At 37.5% G+C, this 18075-nt stretch overlaps 1 protein-coding gene across 6 annotated transcripts in view; it reads right to left on the bottom strand.

Moving 5' to 3' along the window:
* thrab (thyroid hormone receptor alpha b) overlaps positions 1-18075 on the bottom strand; it is a 197951-nt gene that overhangs the window by 21197 nt on the left and 158679 nt on the right. For 5 of the 6 annotated variants that reach the window (XM_058794363.1, XM_058794360.1, XM_058794359.1 and 2 more), the window contains 2 exons: positions 11480-11728; positions 369-430 (listed from right to left, as the gene is read on the bottom strand). In XM_058794363.1, coding sequence (XP_058650346.1) covers positions 369-430; positions 11480-11535 — 118 coding nt within the window. In that variant the 5' untranslated portion in view covers positions 11536-11728. Of the gene's footprint in view, positions 1-368; positions 431-11479; positions 11729-18075 lie in introns of those variants that run through there. The other variant, XM_058794364.1, reaches the window with a different exon arrangement.

The raw sequence follows: 18075 nt of genomic DNA, 5'->3' as shown, positions 1-18075 counted from the left end.
GGGTCTTAACCGAGCAGCGATGGGGTGAGTAAATGTACTGAACTTCCTCAACTGAACAGCCGCTCCTTACACCAATACGAAGTCAATGCTTACAGAGCCCTTTAGTCTGGGAGAGCGATCGCTTTAACATGAGTTATAATATCCTAAAGGAGGATCACCAGAACATCACATAACAACAAGTCTATTGAGCTAACTGATGCTGGAGTTGATGTGAGGAGGATCACGGGGCAACTGAAAACCCTTCTCTCCTTCTAGGACTCTCGTGTGTTTCTCAGAAATGTGCAGTCAGTGATGCATTCTGGGAGGACAGAGGAGTGGTAAACATACTGCTAGGCAAGAGCATCCATGACTTCTGTGAGACATCTTACCAGACATGCTCTTCACCGAACACTGGCTGTTCTTTCTCTTCCTTTTCGGGCCATCGAGCCACCTGGGGAAAAAAAAGCAGAGAGACAGAGAGAAAAAGGTTGGTATTAGTACATTCCACAAAGATGGCACACAGGAAGTCTTTGTGCTGATTTGATGTCTGCAATTCCCTGTGGTATCACTTTATATTTTTAACCAGCACACATTCAGCTCCAAGTGCTTCAACAACATGACAAGCCTGTCATTTTGATTTGATGGAGTGAGGATCACAAAAAAGAAGATTGCAAATACAGGCAACCGTCAGAGCCACGGTACACGTATTCCTGACACGTTCATGTCCCGACTGCAAAAGGACCGAGCTCGTTCCGCTTCTCTCTTTTCAATAATTTCCTGCAACTTTCTCATTTATTTTAACATACCTAACATAATCAAGGTTGGTCCGCACTCTAAAATCTTTTTATTTGAATCAAACAGGAGATAAAATAGACAAACTTTTCGGCTATCTGCCTTAGTCAGTTTGACAATTCTTTATTTCTCAATGATTACATAACAGACGACATACATCAGGTGATTATAATTAATCAATCAACCAACCCACAGACTCCACTTTAACATCAAAAACTATAAAGATGGATGTTTTATTTAAAGACAATGCTACCTTTGGGTTTAAATAAGTATTTTGACCTTTGATATTTTGTGTTTTGATTTCCAATAACTCACAATAATGATAATTATTAAAATAAAAATATTTTTTAAATGTTCCTCTTTAAAAAGACTCTTCCCTAATATTAAAAATTTAAATCATTACAAAAATTTCCAATAATAATAATAAAACACCAAACAATTTCAAAACAACAAGGATTTAACCATGATAAAGCATCAGGAAATCCTTTTCAATGTGATTTGACAATTTAAAAAAATCTATATAATAATAATAAAATTGTAAAAGAGCTTATGAATATTTTAAAAAGAAGTCTTACTATTCATTAAAAAATAATAACAAAACGAGGTTTAAAAATTTTACAATAATACAGATTATTGTCTTTGAATAATACCCAAAACAAAACAAAAAACTATTAAATCCAATCCAAAACAAAGCACAACGAAACAAAACAACAACATTGAGTGATTAAGTGATTAGAAATGAAAAATCTCTGGAAGTAAAAAATATATATCCCAATATATCCCACTTCTGATCAACTTCTCAAAAACTATGTCCAGTTTTGCAGCCCACCAATAACATCAGGTCATCCAGCAGTAAGAACACCCATTCCGACTGAAGAGGCAAGAACATTGACACAGACTTTCTGCACTAAAATGACCAAACATCATTAATAATCAATGAGAGCTGGCGATTTCCGGAATCATGTGAGACAGAGAGAGTTGCTGATGTAACAAAGATGAGCAGGGCAAATGAGCAGTGATGAAATACGGCAACTACCAATCAGACTGCAGGCAGTGATCCGACTTATACAGCTGGACATCGTGGCTTAACAATAAAGCCACTCTACGACCTCCAGCAACATATACGTGTGAACACCACAGTCTCCGGGTACATCGAGTCTGGCTGTGATTAAAGGGCTGGAGTGGCTCAGCTCTACGCTGGGAGAAGGACAGCAGAGTTATGTAACAAAGTGTCCAAATAATGCAGGCAAATCTGCTAGCATTTGGTGCTAGTCTTTCAACACCCCTTCAACACCTTTGCCATCACTAACGCTAATGCTAGCCTCTTTAAATATACATCAAAAAGAGTTCGATTTCTAAAGGGCGAGCTGTTTTAACTCCACATGATACCAATAAGAGTGTATACGCAAGATCATGAGCTGGATTTTAAAAGACATAAAAATTTATTTAAACATTAAAGCTGTAGAGGTGGACGTCTTTCAGGTTACATAACAGCGCTTGTTATGTTTACAAAAATACTGTGGAGGTACAGTATCAGGTAATACAATAATACTGTAGTACTTTGATATACAGCCTCCGCTCATGTATTCATATCCTATTCTAAGAATCCCAATGGTACTCATTTGTTAGTGTCTCGAGTTTGCCCTTTTCTTATTTGATAGAATCTTCTGGAAATTACCAAGAGAACACAAAACAAGGTTCATGTGATGCGCTCCCTTAAGCCATCGTGATGTCACACACATAAACACAGAGAAGGCCATCTTTGTTCAAAGCCATGGGGAAAAGATTATAAAAGGTTCAAAGTCTAATACTGGCTTGTGTGTTCTTTTGCTCGTCACATTGTTTTTGTCATTTGCTGTATTGATTCTGCAGCTGTGGAACGTCATTTATGAATGTCATTTAATATGTCTGACTGAGGTTCAGTGAGGACGCAGAAGCCTCTACATTTTTGCTCTCTCGTTCTCTCGGGCACATGGAAATGTCACTCTAAAGCCGCGTTGTCTTCGTCACAATCACAATCACTATTGATTTTACCAATACAACTGTCAATCATCCGCTGTCCTCATGAGAACCTGCTCGTCACAAAGAAAGCATTGCAGATTTCACAATTCAGACAGGCAACAACTTTGACACACCTCAAGTAATTTAATCACAATTCCATCACAGCAAAAGCAATGTGCAAATATCCCTTTAAGAAGATAAACATATACAGTGCCATAGAAAGATGGGCAGACAGAGGCATAAAATAAGATAAAGCTGCAACACTTACTATAAAAAGAAACCTCAGAGGATTCTGCCTAGTCAGAAATGGATGGGAGGGTAAATCAAATAAATAAATAAATAACAGCCAAGTTAGCACTTGCTCTCTGCAGAAACATCAATTATTCCAGATCCAAATGGAAGAGCTACACAACTTTCCCATTAAAAGGACAGAGGACAACCGCTGTAACATCCGAGGGGAGAGGTTGCAGTTTGCACAGTAATACTGTGATACGAGCCGGGACTGAGCTTCTATCGTTTTGCGCACAGAGCAACGAACAACCGGCTCATAATCGGTCCGATCTGATGATACTAAAACAGATTCTCATTAAATTCTCAGATGCAGCAGCATACATGATTCAGAAGTATCAGAAATCTGCACGTTGAGATAGAATATCACGACCGATGCAGCACAGAAGATGAAGCCTCAAAAAAGACGTCCACAGATAGGAACCTGAGGGTTTTGAAGTAGATTCCCTAGACCATGAAGAAACCCGTTCTGGATTTTCCACACTTTTTACCAATGAATTACCATCGGTAATGGCTTTGCATGATTTTTCCATTCATGCTCATGTTTAATAATATTAATAGTAGTAATAACAGTAATAAAGTACAACTAACTACTACAAACTAATAATATTACAAATAATACTAAAAATAAATTGCTGCTACTACTATTACTACTACCAATTATAACAAAAATGTTATAATATAATAATAATAATAATAATAATATAAAATATAAGCAATTAACAATATAACAAAAATAATATGATAAAAAATATTTATATATTAGGATTTACAATGCATTTATAGTGACTGCACAGATTTCTAGGTGATGAAATAACATAGCAAAAGTGGAAAAATGCATTCCATTTATAAATTTTATGCACTGATTTAGAAATGTTCATTAAAAAAAGATTTGATAAATTTTCCAGGTTTAGATATCCCAATTTTATATCTGATATCAGATATCTGCAATCTTTCCATGATCGTGGGAACCTTGTTAACACCGTTACGAGAGCAGCATGACTAGGCTTGTAGAGCGATACAGGTAGGAGAAGCATCTCACCTGATAACGCAGTGGGATTGGAGGATGTGCATGGTGAAGACGAAACGCTCCGCTGTTCTTCAGGATTATAACTCTTCACCACATCAACAGAGCGAGCCGTATAAAGACAGTCTGACTGAATTCTCTTTGATGCCTCTCTTGCATAAGTGCTCTCTCTCTCTCTTGCTGTCGTTTGGCAGCCCTCCCTCTCTTTTTCCCCTCTGCCCGCTGTCTCTCTAACTGAATTTCCCGACTGTTCTTTACGAATTTTTCTAAGAATCCCTCGTGAGAGATTGTCTCTCTCGCTCTTAATCCCTTCCGTGGTCTGTGATTGGGTGTTGTGATCTCTCTCGCGGGCGGTAATCCAGGGTTAAGAGCAAGAGACGGTGAGATTGGGTGAGCAGTGTGATAAAGCAGGAGAGATGGAGCCTGAGATATGCCAGCGCCCATAAACATGCCAACTGGTTCTGTCACCTCCGGTTATTTTCACCTTTATTTACTCCGTAACTTTGTGGCGTATTTATATCCAGTGAGGTTTCATGGATCCTCTATGACAAGGCAAACACAGTACAAGCGGTGACAGTGGGTTAATTCAGGTGAATAATATAAATAAATAAAATGAGTTTGGCAAGTTTGGGGAAAAAAAGAACCATCACACTACAAAACTCCACCCTGAATTTGATGCACAGCGGCACATTGTTCAAAATTTTGTGGTAAGATTTTAAACATATTTTTGTTTAACAGAAACCTCTTGTGTGCACATCTAGGCTGGATTTAAGTTATAAAAAATTCAAGTTTTACAAGTTAAAAGAACTGTTCTAATTTAACATTTTAAAATGTAATTTATTATTTTGATGGCAAAGCCATTACTCCAGTCTTCAATGTCACATCTTCTAAAATGCTGATTTGGTGTTCAAGAAACATTTCTCATTATCATCAGTGTTGTTGTGAACCTCCTGTAAGTTAAAAATCTCTTTACTGTCACCTTCGATCCATTTAATGAAGCCTTGCTGAAAAGTATATTTAAAAAAAAATTTAATTAAAAATGACGGACACTTTTGTGTTTGTGTATGTGTTTGTAAAGACATTTAAAAGACATGGCAAGTAAATCCAATTGTAAGGGGATTGAATGAATTATTCCCATAAAATGAAGTGCTGAAATCAAAGCTTTGCTTTTTAAGAATCAGTGGCGGAGCAAGGCGTGATTTGAGTGGCAGGAAGCTGAGAGTCTTAGGATCTGTCAAGTTGCATAGAGAAGTCTTATGCAAAGAGAAGTTTTGGAGTCACTCCACCTCGCGTTTCCTTCCTTCTAAATCCCTCATTGTGTGTTTGCAGTTTCCCTCTCTTTCTCCCTTGCTGTCTCTCGTCTCTCTGCCAGCTTTATTAGAGCTTATTTTAGACCCTGTCTAAATGTGATCTGGCAGCTCCCAGCTAATGTCAGAACAAAAGCCACGTGCACGCTCGCAAAGAGCAGAGAAGAAAAGAAGCTGATGGGATGCCGCTAAATGTATGTAAATGTGCATTCACACTTTTATGTGTTTGTCTGGGGGGCGCTGGCATGTCTGCTTGAGAGGGTAGATGAGATAAGCAGTCTGCAAGCCTCACGTGACTATAGCTGGAGGGATGGTGGCGCTGTTGTCTAAAGCTGTTCCTCCAATATGTGTCAATGTCTGTATTGGTGCCACACTGCACTTTGCACACACAATTTCTCAGATGAGAACTGCTGGGTTAGTGTTGTGAAGTTTGTATGTTGGTGATGATAATCAGATTATGCTGTAGATGTTGTAGAACAGAATGTGTGAAGAACCTAGTAATAGACGTGTGCAAAGATTCCAAGTATTAAAGGGGTCATGAAATGCAGTTTCAGATGCTTATATAATGTTTCCTGAGGTTATTTTTATAAAGTTTGCAATGTTTTTTTGTTGTTTTTTTGCATTTTCAATCTCTATGAAAAACACTCAATTTCAAAAGGCATTGCCTCTTGCAGAAATCGGAGTAAATGCCCACTGCTGTTCGTGCAGTGAAAATATACCACAGGCAACATTCCTCTAACATTTATATTATTTTTCTGATCTCAAGAACCTTAAATATAACAACAGCCTACTTTTAAAGAATACACAAAATACGGCCAAAAACACAACTACAAAGTCTTTACAGGGATAGTTCACACAAAATTAAAATTCTGTCATTAATTACTCTCCCGCAAGAACTTTGTTTATCTTTGGAACACAAACTAAGATATTTTTGATGAAATCTGAGAGCTTTCTGACCTTGCATAGACAGCAACTCAACTACCAAGTTCAAAGTCCAGAAAGGTAGTTAGGACATTGATAAAATAGTCCATGTGACATCAGTGGTTCAACCTTAATTTTATGAAGCAACGAGAATACATTTTGTGCGCAAAGAAAATAAAAATAACGACACGGGTTCATGACAGTACAACGCATTCATGTGATGCTGTTGATGCAGGAGCTGAGAACAATTGTGACGTCACAATTCTCATAGTTTTAAATGCTGGGAACATTAAATTGAACAAACCAATCAGATCATGAATAGAGTTTCATGGCTGAACTAACCATTTAATCATTTCTCTTGCATGTTTTGCCAATCTTAAACTTAAAAAGGTCTTGGTTATTTTAGATAAATCATTTCCCAAATGTTTTGGTGATTCCTCAATTACTAAAACTGAATTACAAAAACTAAAACTGAAATCGCACAAGAAATAAAAACTATAACTAAACTGAAATTTAAATATACTGGAGAACTATATATTGAAAAAGCAAACTCATCATGAGTTCCCTCACAGGGTGAAGGCTTCAGTGCTCTGCAGGCAACTTGTCTGTCTGATTAAGGTGGATTACACCTTTCCAGCGGATAGACATGCTTTACTGCAAACAGCAGGAAAATCCTGTCAATTGAGTTCATGCAAATCTAAGAGCTTTTAAATGTAAATGGTGAAGATCCAGAAACATGTCAGCTGGAACAGATTAAAACCATGTAAAAACATTAGGCTCTTCTGACCACTTTGGCACATTGACTCAAACAGGCATGCAGTGTTTACATAAACACAAAAGAGCTACGTGATCATGCCTGATTCGTCTCCACACATCTCAAGTTTGAAATCAGCCCAGACATCTGTGGAACGCTCTGATACAGTTAGTTTACCACAAACTAAACGGTATGGTCAAAGACTGTTTGCTGTAATAGTGCCAAACTGCCAACAAACATCAAATATAACCTTAATCAAGTGATTCTGTGTGGAATATACTTTAATTAGTAAGATGAGTTTGAATTATATCACGTTATGACATTGCCATTAGATCCACCAATGGCTTGAGTTCGGGGTGGGGCTAAACATCTTCTTAAAGAACGGCAAATAAGAGGAGGTTTAAAGCTAATTCTCACTTACTCTGGAAAAAAACCCCATCTGAACCCCTATGGAAATGAGGCTTGGAAAGGTGATTGTAAGGCGGTTAGTAAAAGTGGCGAGGAAGCAGGAGAGCAAGTAATGAAAGTAAGGGAAGAAGAAATCAGATGAACGGAACCGTGTGATTGCTACCCCTGTTCTTTGATTTAACCCAGAATGCTGTGCTCTGTGATCAGCTAATCTACTGACAGGTGGCCTCTGTGTAATTTAGATGAAGGGCCCTCGTTTAATCACTTCTTGTGCGAGAATGCTGGGAATCTGACCCCACATTCCTGGGGTCTTGACCATTATATGCGCGCACGCACGCACGCACACACACACACACACACACACACACACACACGTAAATATGGGTCTGCAGCAAAGACAAAGTTGTGTTGGGGTCCTGATGTATGGCCTTGTGTGGCAGCTCCTGTGTTCCTTATGATGCTTCTGTGTAATTAAATGCGCAAACTAATAATTGAGCAGGCTGATTTAATGCTGATTAATCTAGAATAACATTTATAGACTAATTAGAGGATAATGCATTAAAGGGGTCATTGGATGCAAAGTTCACTTTACAAGATGTTTGAACATAAATGTGTGTTGGAAGTGTGTGTACACATCCATCCTATAATGATAAAAATCCACCCAGTGGTTTTTTAAAATCCCTATTTTAAAATCCCCTTTCTCAAATCAGGCTGTTCTGAGGTTCCTGTCAGAATGACATAGCTCTGCACAGGTCGTTCCCATGATAGTTGACTGACAAGGCCGTCTTACCTTAGACCCCGCCCTGAGTGAGCTAAGAGCTGTCTGCCATTGTGTCGACTCCGGTGCAGGGGAAAACAAGAATGTCTCTGATTAAGCGATTGAGGTGTTTTGTTGTTGGATGTAATAATGAATATAGCAGTCGTCATTTACTCCCGACATCTGAGCCGCTGAAGATGCAGAGGATTAACGTTACTTTAGTTTTTGAAGGGAATGCACCAATCCCCGATCTGCCTAAATGCGTCTGTTCGCGCGAATCATTCGTGATCCAGCTTCATCTACAGAAGAAGTGAGTATAAGGGTTTTTTATGAATCTTTGCAAATCGCCTTTCCTAATAATGTGCTAGTTAGCCAGTTTTGTTTACAGTCTGCTCGTCACCCCATGGAAGAGAGGGGCGGGGTCAGTAGAGCTCATTAGCATTTAAAGCGACATGGACTAAAAAACAGCTTGATGAAAACAGTGCTGATTTTGACAGGGGAAAAAGGGTGTTTTTTTACACTAAATTTTAACCAAAGTATGTTATAGACTTTTCATTAAGACCCTAAAGAATCATATCAACTAGTGGAAAATGGGCATCTGATGACCCCTTTAAGTGGGGTGTAAAGTGGTAAAAATGAAACTTCAAGACACATGCCTTCAGCTATACATCAGGTCAGGATATATATATACATAGGTCCCTATGATTTTTTCGACGTGGAAAACGTAAATGGAATCACGGAATCCAGTCATAAAAATTAAATTTACTATAAATGGAATTGATGCGGAATGTCAAGGAATTTGCCAAATTATGGATTAATAAATTAAAAGTAGATCATTACACTTAATCAAAACGCGATATGGACTAGTGTTTGTGAACATTAAGCCCCAAAAACTATTTAAATATGAATCCTGCACAGATGTGAGGTTCCGTTTACTACACACTTACAGAAGCACACGTAAGGCTAGAGGTGTTTTCAGCCTCTGCCTCCTCAATATACAGTACGAGTACATAAACATAAACAATCTCTAGAACTGTTCTGAGAGTCACTTCATGAAATTTTTACTATCTCACTTTTGACTCTTTACTTCTTTATATCATACAAACAGAAACTTGTCAAACTTGTCAAAATAAAAGTTGCGTTTAACTTAAAGAAATGATAACAGGAATATATTACTTAATGTAGTGAAAGTTTACTACTACTAAAATAATTAATACAACTTTTTTATTTTTTATTTTTTTTTTTTAAGGAATGTTCACTGGAAAAATATTTACCAGAATTTATTTACCAGAAAAATGTGAATACACAACAGTATTTCAGAAAAAATAAATACAATTAAATAATAAATAAATTTTTTGATAAAAATCAATTAATTAGACGTGCTTTTGATTATTAAAATTGAATGAAATCATTAAAATAGAATCCAGAAAATTAATGGAAAACACAGAATTTGTTAAATATAAAACTGAATTTGAGAAAAATAGTAAAACATATCACAGGGCCTTAAAATTTTCATTTTTGTTAAACTTTTAATAAATTGCTGATATTGTGTAAGTTTCATGATTTCAACTATTTAGACATGCTTTTTGATCAATATTTTTTTATTTAACCATTAAAACAGAGTCTAGAAAAATTTAAACGGAAATAAAAAACAGAATTTGGAAAAAAAAATAAATAAAAATAAAACAGATTTCATACGGCCCTATATACATATACATCCCCCCCCCCCCACACACACAATAATTATATTAATTAGTGCTGTGTTCTATACATCGATGTGACGATACGAGTATCGATACAGCTTTCCCTGTATCGATATTGTGGCACGTGTGCAGCAATGGACTGTGCTTAATTTGAATACAAGAACTCCGTTTAAAATGGAGTAGAAAAGTGTGAGGCGCGCGCAACGTGATCTGTTTGAGTGAAGGCAGCACATTGGTTTAGAACTCTTCTCATTTTTATTTTTATTTTTTAAATGTAGAGTGCGCTAATTTGCGCAATGATAACCTACCAGCAATGTTAAGATGATTTTTGAATATATTAATATGAGTACATTACAATATAAATTTATTAGAAAGAGTACATTATTATTTATGGGCTTAAAAACAAGATGCAAACAAACAGAATACTGGTGGGGAGTGCCCAATGTAAAAACGAAACGCATACCATTACCTATATTGTACTGTGGTACAGTTATGGAGGCCCTTCATAATGCAGAGGTCAACTGCCTGCTCTGCCAATAGTTAGCAATGGCCCTATAGTATGCAGTGTTTAATAAACAGCTGTTTTACTAAATTCTGCTGAGGTGAAATTCAGTGCAGTCCTGTACCGTGATACATATCGTATCGTGGCCTCTGTATCGGGATACGTATCATATCATGACTTTGCTGTTGATACACAGCCCTAATATTAATATGTACTATTATGCTAGTACTAATATTTTTGTAGTGCTGTAAACAGAAAAACCTAAAGCTACAGATTAGTTGACCTCACTGCCAAGTCAACTAGTTGACCAATGTGACACAGTAACAACACACCTATCCTCAACAACTCATTAGGTATCTGAGGTCAGTGAAGCAGGAAAGCAACAATAGATGTGCTAAATAAAGAAATCGCTCAAGGACAGATCACACATTAGGCATTTCACACACATACACTGAGATGGAAGACTTGTTGTGTTGTGCTAACTGGCAGAAACACAGCTATTGGCTTTAAAACAAACGTTTTTAGAACATGAGGGGGCAGTCTGTGCTGTCCTGCTAAACCAAAAGCCTATACGGCAGCATGTATGTGTGTGTCTGTTTGCGTGTAAGGTTTGAGAGCGTGCTGACTTTGGACAGTAACAGGCATTCTTTAAGGCTTTTGTGAACTTTCCTGTCGGCTCCAGACCTTATATAAAATGTGTGTTTAGAGTAGATGCTGAGGTAAAGGCTAGTCTCTTAGCGTCTGCCTTCGGACTCTAAACCACAGCGTAGAGCCAGCACCACGCTCACTGTGAGATTCACATAAATGGAGCCAGTTACCGGGAAAACTGAATTATGTAGGAGACTGTGTGCATTGACCAGAAAATTTGAGTTTCCCGAAGCGTCACTATGTGAAATAAAATTCGATAAACACACACACACACACACACAGCAGCATACTGTGCATACTGTACAAACTCAACTTATGAGCATTATGACTAACGTCGTAGCTTCACTAATGAGTCTGGACTCTCTTGTGAGATCAGTTCTTAAAAGGCTCACCGTTTCTCTTCTCCCTCTGATTGGTTTGGGTCCTGCTCCTTGGGCATGTGTTCCATTCACCTTATTTCCATCCAGCAGCCAATCATGTGAGACTGAGGCGGGCCCCACCTTCGAATGCACGCCTGTCATTCGCGGGTTGTGATGAGTCAGACAGTCATCGGACGGCTCTGTGGAGCGACGCTCGCAAACAAGCCCACCTCACTCTCCAACTCAGACGGCCAGTGATAATGCAGTAATATGTGATGAGGTCTGCGAAAAAAAGAGAGAATCACAATTAGCATGTGCACTAATCAGCGCAGAATGCTGCAAAAACATACGGTGATGAAAAAGAAACCAAGATCAAACAGTAAGTGTTGCTTTCGTTCACAAAACTTTGCGAGTAGAGGAATGTTTCCTGGGGAAATGAAAAAGTTTTGTGAGTGAATGCAAAGTTTCTCAGGGGAGTGCAAAACTTTTGTAAGTACACAAAAATGTTCTCTGGGAGGCAAAAGTTATTTTATATATATATTTTATGAATGCTCAATACAAACTATAAACTTACTCATTATTGATAAATGTTATGTTTATTTTTAATTAATAGATTTTATTTGTTTTGATCTTCATAGCATTTTTACCACTAAGGTCACTAAAATTTTAAATTTACAAATATAATGAATCACAACATGAATGTATTAATTCCTCCAGTCTCATTTTTATGGGGTCAATACAAACTATAAGCTTGCTTATTAATTGATTGATTGATTTTTATTTATAATTTAGATATTTTATTTGTTTTGATCTTCATAGCTTTTTCACCACTTAAATTGAAAATTTACAAATAAAAGTAATCTTATACCAGTGTATCAATTCTTCCGATCTCATATTATTTATGGGGCACAATACATACTATAAACTTATTTATTTATTTTTTCATAGTTGATAGATTTTATGTTTATTTATAACTTTATTTTATTTGTTTTGATCTTCATAGCATTTTCACCAGTAAGGTCACTAAAATTAAGAGTTTAAAAATAAACGTGATCTTATATCACTGTATTAAAAAATAATGCATTTCAACAATAAGGTCACTAAAATTAAGAGAGTTTACAAATAAAAGTAATCTTGCATCACTGAAATAAATAAATAAATACTCCAGTACAATAACTCTGGTCTACATTCTACTCTGAAACTGAGTGTCAGATGTGTGTGCATCCCCCTCCTCTTTTAGCCATCTATCCCATGTGACTTGCTTCCCATAAGCTCTCCAGAGCATCACCGGCTCACTGGAGACAGCGAGCACACTTTCCAGAAAATAACTCCGATTAGGAGGGCCGTAATCCCATCTCTTCCTTTACCACATACTGTGCAAACCCATGAGCTCACGTGCACCACTAGGCTGCTCTTTCACTTCTTTGGCAGAAACAATGCGTCTTAAAACCTGTGTAAATCACAAGGCCTCGACTGCCTCGATAATCTGGATTAGGTGGTAGGATATTGAGAAAGACAACGATTACGGTTGCACAGGCCACGGATTCTGATGAGCTGGACCATTTCAAGTGTCACTTGATGTAGACTTATTTTAACTGTGCAATTGTGTATGCAGACTGTACTGAAATTGACATTGTATTGAAATTGAAGTCTAAACATAACAGATGAGATTAGACAAAGCAAGTCAACATGTACAAGCAAATTAGGGATTTGGCAACACAACAAATCGGTCTCCAAATGTAGTCTCTGTTTTGCTGTTGTCACAGGTCAATAAGGTCAGACTAAGAGTCCAAAAAAAGCCACTGATCCAGGATTCTTTTTATATGGACTATTAGTTATATTATCAAAAATAATACAGATATTCAGTAGTTTTGATGTTATGTGTGCATCTGTACAAAGCAAGGGCAGAGACTGAGCAGCTGCAGGAAAACTGCAAGACCTGAATTATGCTTAACATGAGAACAGATTTGAGCTCAGCTTGCCCTGTCAGGTGCTCTGACAGATACGTGTGCTAACAGATGCGGTGTGCTGTTTGAGACGTGTTTTAGTCATTCCGTTATTTAACTTAAGTTTCACAGGTATATTCTCGCTTCTAAATGAAAGAAAGTCACATGAGTATTTCCATTTTGCATAAAGGCTTGTCCTGACAACAAGCAAGTCTATACTAAACTTCACAGATTTCACGTCAAACGAGCACAACAGAAAGGGAGCACAATAATTCGGACTAAAATATACATTTTATATACTTTTCACTAAAATGTTTGTTGTTAGATGTTATGTGTTATACGTGGCACAAGCAATTGTATGAGAGCAGTAACTGTAAAGGACTAGTTTAATATAATTATTATATTTAGATGAGTGAAAATGTGTTCCTCCGTTTTTTTATTTTCATTTTAATTTAGTGATTTTAATGTCTGCTTATTTTGCTCACAATGTACAGTCTAGACTACACAAATAAATTCACTATATTCGCTTTAAAAACAATCTTCAGTTTTTATTGTTTGGGGAACAACACTGGGTTGGATGTTGAATCATATATTTTTAAAATACATACAGAAATTTAAAATTGGCCTTTAAAAAATGAATTAATTGATTTATCAAGAAATAAATCAAATTGCAGCCCTAGTTTAATAATTTTGTTGCATCTAAAAACAGAAGTACTGAACATTCAGCCCAGTATGCAGAAAATACCGATATGTATAATTGCAATTTTCCATCAGCCTAAAAATACAGAGAAATGATTTTTGGCCCGTATCGCTCAGCCCTAATTCTTTCTACAAGTTGTCTGGCCTCCTCTACAAAGGCGTTTTCAATGAAAACTGATATCTCGAGGCTAATTCACAAAGCGATCTGCTGACAGATGTGCATGGGTAAGTGTATATCAATGTTTCTTTTTTTCTATTATGCTCACAGTTACTAAGCGCACTCCCCAAACACAAACCAACGTGGAATATGCCGTACGGCCCTCTGAATCCATTTATGAATGGGTGGCTCTAGACCAGAGAGGGGAATTAGATCGTTTTATTGTGTGTGAAGAGAAAGAAAAAGATCTGGCGGCTTAAGCTCAAAGCTTGAGAAAGCACGATCACAGAGCCGAGTGCTGCAGGACTCCATGATAGGCGTGTACAGATACGGCGGGGATACGCTCGCATATCACTGAATCCGAACAGCCCATATTCTGACTGCGGAGGTGCTTGGTGATTCAAGTGCATGTCTAGTATATGACGCAAGCCTTTGACAATGAAGCCAAGAGGACATTTGTTCTGCATTAGTTAATGCTCAGCTGGCCTATCATCTTTCATCAGACTTGCCTGTTCGCATATTCGCCGGCCTAACAGGCCTTTTCATCTGCTTGTCCGGCTGATGTGTGTTCAAGTGTGTTCCCATCGATTGTGTGTAGAGTTAAGTGTGTGTGTGTAAATGTTTTTAAGCTGGTTATTACCAAAATATCGGTGACGCTTGGCGGGACTGCTGCAACTAATCACAATAATTAGTCTCCTATGATTAACAAAGGATTCGAGAGGATTATGTGTTATGAGAGAGTAGCTTATGACAAAGTACTTTAAATGGTGACGCTGCCTCCTGATTGGTGGACGACCCTTTATGGGATTGTTCAACCATAATTGAAAGTTCTATCTAATTTTTTTTAACCCTCATTTCATTACCTGTATGACATTTTTATTGTTTGGAGCAAAAAAAAAAACATGTTTTAAAAAAATGTTCATACTGCACTCTTCATACAATAAAAGTGGATGGGGACTGGGGCTATAACGCTCTAAAAACACATAAAAAAAAAAAACATGGTTTACATGGTGACTTATTTGGTCACCATTTACTTCCACTGTACAGCATAGCCTATTCAGAAGATAGTGATGACTAAAAATTAATTTACTTGACGCCTCATTGATAAAACTATGCATTCAGATGACAATTTATTCACTGTGGAGGATTACGTTTTTTTTGTTTTTTTTCTTCTTAACAGCTTACGCTTGCTGTAGTGTACGGTGGTCCAGTAGTGCACAACGCAACGGAACAAATTAAGCTGCAACACAGCACAATTAGCACAACACAGTGGAAACAAGTCGCAACACAATGAAATTTCCACAAAACAGTGGAAACAAGCCACAACACAATGAAATTAGCACAACACAATGGAAACAAGCCACAATACAGCAAAATTATCACAATGCAATGGAAACCAGCCATAACACAGCGTAATTAGTCCTATGCGTTGTGTTGTGGCGATTTTGTTGTGTTGTGGCGATTTCATTGTGTTGTGGAGATTTCGTTGTGTTATGCACTACTGGGCCACCATAGTAGTGGAGTGGTGATGTAATATTATTCTTGCAAACAGTTTCCAGTATTTCTGAAATAAAAGTCTGATTAAAAAAAACAGAAGGCAAGACATTCTGCATTCAGACTGCAATGAAATCACTGACACAGACTAGCCCCTGCACTTTTTTAATTACCTTACATCTCCTATGAGAAACAATTACTGTCTAAACAGGGCTTAGGGCAGTGGTTTTCAAACTTTTTTCAGAGCGACCCTATTTTTTTTCTTTTTAAATTGTCGCGACCCATATATGCCGGAAGGATGCTCTGTTCCAAAATCAAAATCACTGTCGGTGCTTCTGAAATTAGTGAGGGTGCTTGCCTTCATGCACATCTATTCTGACATATCATATTTTGTCCAGTCTATAGTTATGATTATCACAATGTCATTGCAATTTCGAGAGAATATGCGGATGTCACTTCCAAACGTTTGTTGCAAGTATGACACATTGGTCCTCTTAGCAGCATGAAAAACGAAACTTTTATTCAAATTCTGAATGGAGAATAGGCTATATACAGCAAAGAAAGCGTGCAAAATGCGCTTCCTTTATCGCAATCTCTAATTCCGCTATAATCAATCTGTCAACACAGCACAATTAATCTCTTATTTACATCACCTACACTTTGTTCATTATAATCAGAGGATTCGCGTCGCGAGCTTCCAGAACTCTGGGCTGAACAAGAACACTCGTGTTCTGAGCGGTGAGTGGATTCTGATTCACTAAAGCTCCTCTGATTGGCCATTGCGTTATAGAAATCAACAGATATGTCTCTGATTTGCTACAATGTACAACGCTGCAAAAACAGAGCGCAAACACAAATACACATTTGATTCTGACCTGAGGCGGCTGCCGGTTACTTTCGTTTTGTTGTTTATGTTATTTAGTTGCTTCTTTCCTGAGTCTACTTGGTTACATACGTTTTCTTTAAATCATCCTGGCGACCCATTTTTTTTTGTCGCAACCCAGGGTTTGAAAACCACTGGCTTAGGGAAAAGAGCAGCGTAAACACTCTTCTAAATATCTTCTTTTGTGTTCTACGAAAGAAAGAAAGTCACAAGGTTATCAAAAACCATGAGGAAGAGTCACAGAATTTTGGGTCAACTACAAAGCCATTTAAGTCTAAAATGTACACGGACAATATTGTCGCTGCCCAGGCCTGTATACTGTAGGAGGTCTACCTCTCTCTCCTGTTCAGACAAGGTCAAAGTCATAAAGCCTTATACAATCAAACATACGGGATCTATAAATGTAGCTTTACAAGGCAGGGTTCCTGTTAAACATGCAACTGAGCGAGAACAGGGACAGGAGGGAGACCAGGAGAAAGAGAAAGAGAGAAAGAACACAGCAGATTAAGTTTAATTCAGCATAGGGCCATAAACAGGTAAAAAAAAAAAGAGGGGTGGTGTTTGTTAATGATGACTGTTTGTTTTAGTGTGTGTGTGTGTGTGTGTGTGTGTGTGTGTGTGTGACTGTTGTAAAAAGTGCAAAGGAAGCCAAAAATGCACAAAGGCCACATAAATTTTAAAGTGGAGCATTGCAGGTATCTTTGACACTGCACCTGTGTACGTGTGGGAGTGGGTATGCTGTGTGTGTAAAGGGGCAATGCTTGACATATGTTGACACAGTGCATACATTGGATACAAAAACTGCAGCAGGTGCAGCTGAGTAAGGTTTTTGGCCTCATTTTTCTTGCTGTAAGTTTGTCGCTGTTTTCTGCATTCTCAAATGTGCCACTAAAACTTTTTTAATTGGCAAGAAGAAAGTGGACTCTGTTTCTCTCTTCCCATTTTCCTACTTTCTTCTTGCCCTTAATCCAATGCTTTAAATGCTGGTTTGAAAACAGCGTGAAAAAGAATAATTACATAGTATGTTGCAGAGCGAAACGGCCTCTGTTAATTAGCCTCTCTCTCTCCTTCATTCTCTTTTTTTACAATTACAATTATATTTATTTAAAAATTTTTACAACACAACAGCAGTACAATGAAATTACACAATAAGTTATAAGATGGTTAAAAGATAGGCATTTTCATCTAGTGGGATTTGACAGGTTGGTCGCTATACTTATGAACAGCTAATGACAGAGCACTGATGATCCAGGAGATAAAGATTCTGGATTGTGATTTGATATGATCTCAGTGAAGGCCACGTTGAATTCCAGTTAGAGCGCACCATCCTTTAAATGAATGCTTCACAAAGAAACCAAGGCAAGAAGAGATCCTTATATAACCAATCAAACTCGCCGCCTTTGAAAAAGAGCATTTTGTATGTCAAAGAGATTGAAAAATGCTACTTTGC

The sequence above is a fragment of the Onychostoma macrolepis genome, chromosome 12, assembly GCF_012432095.1.
Source record: "Onychostoma macrolepis isolate SWU-2019 chromosome 12, ASM1243209v1, whole genome shotgun sequence".
Classification (NCBI taxonomy): domain Eukaryota; kingdom Metazoa; phylum Chordata; class Actinopteri; order Cypriniformes; family Cyprinidae; genus Onychostoma; species Onychostoma macrolepis.
This window is presented reverse-complemented; position numbering and strand designations above follow the sequence as displayed.